Source organism: Lepisosteus platostomus, chromosome 22, assembly GCF_059453375.1.
Source record: "Lepisosteus platostomus isolate fLepPlt1 chromosome 22, fLepPlt1.hap1, whole genome shotgun sequence".
Taxonomy (NCBI): Eukaryota; Metazoa; Chordata; class Actinopteri; order Semionotiformes; family Lepisosteidae; genus Lepisosteus; species Lepisosteus platostomus.
Window position 1 is genome coordinate 15630526 of NC_142632.1, and position 6000 is coordinate 15636525.

Consider the following 6000-nt stretch of genomic DNA (forward strand, 5'->3'; position numbering starts at 1 on the left):
CTTTCTGTATTAAGGAGGTCAGACATGGGGAAAACTGGAAACTAGAAAGAAAGAAAAAAGGGCAAAGTCTGGGACCAACTGGCTTCGTCCGTGTAGTAAAGGATCTAGTTTCCTCCTGTGCTCCGATTCTTCCCCGTCTGCAAGTCTGGTGTCAGGAGTCCCATTCTCAGTGCTGAAGCTCTCCATAAATATTCATCCCCACACACCTGACTGCATTTCTGGGGTGTGCAGCAGGGGCACACATAATTTAATAAATGTGAAAATGAGGGCAGCAAGGTCTGTCTCTTTTCCTATGAGACACTGGGAGAAAAATCTTTTTTTCCTAGTTTTAATATCCAAGGCCTGTACACTTTTCATGAAGTACTTTCCCCGTCTTTACTCGCTCGTGTTCTTTTGCTATTGGAGGGAGGTAGGGAGTTGGTTGAGATGTATTTATTATTTCATTCGTGTTCGTCCTCCAGCAGACGCTTCTCCATCAATATTTTCACTCAGGAACTGCAGTGCATTCTTGTGTCTAAATTAAGGCAGTTTTGGGTTGCCGATTGGCTTAAGTGATAGAGGCTCTTATCGACGTGCAGACTGAGCTCAATGGTCATGGCCTGGGACATGTTACTAGTAGACTGTGACCCGGATTAGCAGGACACAGATGACCAAATGCCACCAGCGGTAGGCTGGGCTCTCCAGCCAACATGGCAACCCCTGTGACCTCCCAGGCTTGGAGTGCCTTCTGTACATGACATTCCTGTGATTTAAGCATCACTGCAACTTATTTTTGAGGAGCTAATCATGATAAAAACAAGTTTAGTCAACTGGTGACAGACCACGACTCTCTAATACTAAATTCTAGCCCAGCATCATTTCCTAAACCTCCCAAGTGGGTTTCTTTTGAAAAGGTACTATCCAAAGCATAGCAAACGAACAGCACTCAAACATAAATTGCAGGAATTGTGATGGGGCACCAGATCCTAAGTGTATCTTCCTTTTTTTTCCCTCACAGGTCTCACAGTGAAGGGGCTGGAGACTCAGGGGAGATGTATTACCTGGAGTTCTGAGACCCCATTCGAAGGAGAGAAGGACCCGAGAGTCTCTAGCCTACGGACACGTTTGCCCTTTTTTACTATTATTTCCAATCAAGAAACTGTTCTTAAATGGAATGAAGGAATGCACACTGATCCAAAGACCCCTCTGAACCACAGAGGATATAATAGTGACAAGAGTCCAATCTGTGAACCAAACCATGGGACTGGAGGGGGTATTTCCTAGCCTGGGACATTAGTGTCACATATGAACTACGTGAAGACTTATCACAAACTGATAGCATTGCTACTGAGGAGGTTATAGATATATCATGCCATGCTTCACCTGCACAAGTGCCATATCTACAGATCTCTAGGGATTTCAAACCAACAAAACTCATTGAGCAAGAGGCCACATAAAGGTGTAATCTGTGATTCACACAGTGAAAAAGACCCTTAATGGTCAGCTAAAGCAGCCTTAAGGTCTTTGGTTCAGTAACACTTCTACAGTATCCAACACTTAAAAGCGCGGTGCTGACTCGGCCACTGAGGAGAGGAAACATTTTTATCAAGCTGGAAAAGAAACCTGGCTACCGCAAACACACTGGATACTTTCTGCAGACACGGCTATAGTCATAACTGGAGGTATTTACCTATGATGGTTCCTGTCTATGCAGAAGACATTGCACTGGCAGTAAAATCTTTTTTTTTTCAGACCCGTAGGGTTTTCAATAATCCTAGCAAATATGAAAAAGACAAGGCTGATGCCTTTACAGGAGTTAACTTGCATTTAAAATTACCCATAACTATGCACATTCTATTTCATTAGCACTGAAGTGCATCAGTTAAGAATGAACAATTCTACCCTCTGGGCACAGAATGCCTGGAGATCTCTTGCACTTTGGCTTAGTTTGCAGTTAAACAGGTTATCCTGCCATACAACCACGTAAGGAACAGCTGCAGTAAAACTAACTAAAACACTCCAGAAACTTCTCTTCCCAATGCATTAGGACAGGCAACTACAGCGAAAAGAACACTGAAGAGGCAGTTGAGCTACAGTGTCTTATGCATCTTATAGCCAGTCAAGATTCCTGGATCTGCCCCTTTTACGATTGTATTTGGGTTTTTTTTTTCCTGGACACAAAAATGAGTCAGAAACATCTCTGACTACAGTAGCCCATACTGTACAGTCCCAGAAAAGAACTGCATCTGTGGTCACATGCCAGTGATCTAATGTTAATGCGTCCACCAGAAGAACGTCCACTAATTAAACCCCACATCCATCAGCTGCTGGCTTGCCTTGAAGACCTTGCATCTGAGATGCCTTGCAAGGAAGCACAGGACACGAGTGCTGACCTGGCATAAAATGAAAACAGCAAAAGCACCACCTTTGCTGCAACCGATTCAAGCCCAAGAACAGGACACTGTTGGACTGCACTGCTGGAAATGCTGCAGTCTGTGAAAGACTGAGTAAGTCTCAGTGTGGCAACAACATGGGAACTACAGACAGAGATGGTAAAGGTGAAGCGGCACCTACAGATTCCTCATTCAGTTATTTGCCTTCAAAAAGCATTACTTTTGCTTGCCTTTGCAGGCCCCTTTCTGAGAACACTCACTTTTTTGTCCACAGTCAACAAAGCACCTTATTTAATCAAAAGCATTACCCTCAACACAAGCTGTGCTCAGCAAGAAAACTAAAAGAAACTAGTTCTTACACCTTACTTTGGAGGTCAGACAGGATTTGGTTTGTTATCAACTGGTTTCTTTCAGCTTCCTAATTATTTCATGATGAAGCCTTTTGAAGTTGTGGATGAGCTTCTGTTGAACTTGCGTGTTTACACAGCAGAGTTATCGTATCAAGCTCCGTTTGTGATTGTTTAATGTACATTTTTACAGATATGAGTTTATATATAAATATATAGAGAGATATATATCATTCAGCAGTTTTTAATATATTGTATAAGATAGCTTCAGGATGTCTCTTTCTACTTTTGTTACTAAAATGAAGAACTCTTTAAAAGGAGGGCAGATGGATTTTAAGTATCTTTTCTCTTTGGCTGGTTTCAATGTCTTTTAACTGCAGTTCATGCTGCTGATCTATACATAGTGCCCTGCCTCCTGAGGCACTTTACCTTTCTCCATCAAATCAGCAATACTACATACACCTGGAAATGAAAGAAACTGACAGCTTACAATCAGCATTCTTCATTCCAATGAATATCCCTGGAGTCTGTCTTAATTAAGGCTCCAGAGCTGATAATGCAAAGAAGACAAAGAAGCAAGACCCATTAGCGCAAGCTCATGCCGATTTTGTTTATAAAGTGCAGTTTTTTTTAATCTTTTAAGAATTATCAGCAGATGGACTAATTTTTTCCTCCAAACAGATGCTAGATCCATAATTTCCTTTCATCATTCAATTAATTTTGCTCTTCAAATGAGTTTGCTTTGCATTTGTTTGACTCCATCAATAATAACAGAATTGCGTAATTTAATCTATTTATTTTATTCTATCCTAAAAGACAGGCAGGATTTACCACATATAAACAGTGAAAATACTTGGTGTTAAATTCACAGAAACCTTCATGAAGTGAAAGGCAGCTTTTTGCACTTAGTCAGTCAAGCCCTGCTGGGTTTGCTTTCAGGACAGGTGGATTAAAGATTTAGTTACCGAAAGGCCTGCCAGCAGGTTTTAATTGAGCATGCTGATGTACCGGAGATCTTTTCCATCACAAATGTAGATTGACTAATAACCCTGTCCCCATAATCGGTAGAATTCAGCTTGGTACCCATGTGAAAAGACACACAATGTGAAGCACAGTTCCTCTAGCAAAGAAAGAAAAATGAACGGAAAAGCTGGTAACATTTGGACTGCTGACTTCTAGAATCTCAAATTCTCGTTTGAAAAGGGAAGTTGGAAGTTGGAAAGCTGTTAAGTCAGAGCAGTGCTAAAAACATTACCAGCCCTTTGAAAATGCCTCTAATGTGCTTCTGTAAGCACTGTGGTATTGTATTCCAGAACTCCATTTTGACTTGTTTCAACACCTCTGTATAGAAGGTGGGAACATTAACAAGAATCAGCTGTTAAACAAATATCGTCTTTATTAGTTCAATCCGTCAATTTTATAAATCCTCAGAAGTCTGCCCAAATGAAGGGTGCTGGTAAAAAAAACAGCAATACTGTGCATTTCTGTTTTATTACCCTGACACAAATAGTGCAGCAATTACTGTAGAATTTGTCAAGAGGTATCCTATTTGATCAGTCTTTACTAAACAACAAGGTAACCTTGGTCAACATTATTAAGGAATTCAACCAATCTGTTTTTACAAATCGTTAAAGAGACAACAACACCCGGCTAATTCTTTGGACCACAGAGTTCACTTTTTCTGCTTTTGGAAATGTTCATCGTGTTCCTCAAGTGTTGGTTACATCATTAATGTCATTAAGTCTATAAGTCTTAATGCTCAGCTCAGCTCCTGAGACCTCAGTGGAACTGAGATAAAGGCTGTAGATGGCCTGTCACACCTGATTGATAAGCAGCTTTTCCTTTTAGACATTGACCAAAGGGGAGAGGAATTAATTATCATAGCCTGACCTCTCTTCATTCCTGAAAAGAAGCACTAAAAAGCTGAACTCTGACCTGCCTCATGCACTATGATGTACACTGTCAGGTCTCTGCCTCTAGCTATACAGAAAGCCAAGGTCAGGCGAGGGGACAAAGCAGGATTTTCCTTATAAATCTTGAACGGATGGTTAATCCCCATCCTGAAAAATGTTTAAACATGGAACATATTTCAATACCCTTGACCTCATCAAATTCTGCTGAGAATCAATTAACCACCACTCCTTTTTGATGTCAGATATTCTTTCTGGCCAAAGGAATCCTAACTTTTCCTGATAAAAACAATCTTATATCTAATTGGTTATACAACAGCCTTACTGGTTGAAATTTATTTTTCTTTGGAATATATGAATTGCTGCCCCCTTTCAATCAAATTCCTTATCAATGTTTCTGTTAATTACCTTCAATAAGTTAATGATCATGGACTTGCGCCAGAGGGCAAAGGTCAGGGTACTTTGATCACCTGTTCTGATTGACCAGCTGGCTTCATCTCCCCCTCCATAAACACACACAAGCCCAAAGTTCAGGGAGGTTCCAATTGGATAACAACATCAATCACTCTCAGAACTCTGTGCCTTTTTTCAGCACGGCATTCCTGGGTTATTTGTTTTAACTGTTCATGGGTTTTCCATAGAAACAGTACAATATGATCAATAAAACCCCATAGGTGTGGTATTTGAACCAGTTTAATGTGCTCTGTCGAGATGTATTATAAATAAAATGCTGAAGAAAAGCTGAATGCCTGGACAAAAATGCCAAAATCATTCTAGCCATCCATGATTTTACTGTTATGTTTGAAAATTTGTCTTTTTAAATATTAGAGAATAGCACCAGTCCATCACATAAGTGATGTTATCAGATTGTGCTCACTTTCTTGTCATACAAGAAACGTGTAAATAAAGAATCCTATTTCTGATTTAAAGCAGAAAACAGATTATTTTATTTTTTAGAGCAAGTGTATTTGAAAACTTATCTAGGAAGCAACTGTGTCACTCCCTCAGGGAGATGAAATGTACACCTATATGTAAATTATAAAATAAACCTATTTAATCACAGTGGTGTGCTTTGTGTTTTCTTTTACAGAATTGTACCAGACAATGACAACGGTTAAATCACATCCTGAAAAATACATTTAAACAATGAACCTATTTCAATATCCTTGTCCTCATCAAATGCTGAACAGAATCAATTAGCCACCACTCCTGTTTGATGTCAGATATTCGTTCTGGCCAAAGGAATCCTAACTCTTTTTCCGATAAAACAATCTTATATCTATTGGTTATAAATAAATACGACAGCATTACTGGTTAAAAAATGCTTTTCTTTGGAACATATCAAAAATAATTATTAAAGACTTATTTTAA

The 6000-nt window shown here is 39.6% G+C and overlaps 1 protein-coding gene across 3 annotated transcripts in view; it reads left to right on the forward strand.

Annotated features, from left to right (window-relative positions):
- spns2 (SPNS lysolipid transporter 2, sphingosine-1-phosphate) overlaps window positions 1-5691 on the forward strand; it is an 89672-nt gene extending 83981 nt beyond the window's left edge. For all 3 annotated transcript variants that reach the window (XM_088616303.1, XM_088616305.1, XM_088616306.1), the window contains one exon: window positions 998-5691. In XM_088616303.1, the coding sequence (XP_088472429.1) occupies window positions 998-1009 (12 nt within the window). In that variant the 3' untranslated portion in view covers window positions 1010-5691. The remainder of the gene's footprint in view (window positions 1-997) is intronic.
- The last annotated feature ends 309 nt before the right edge of the window (window positions 5692-6000 follow it).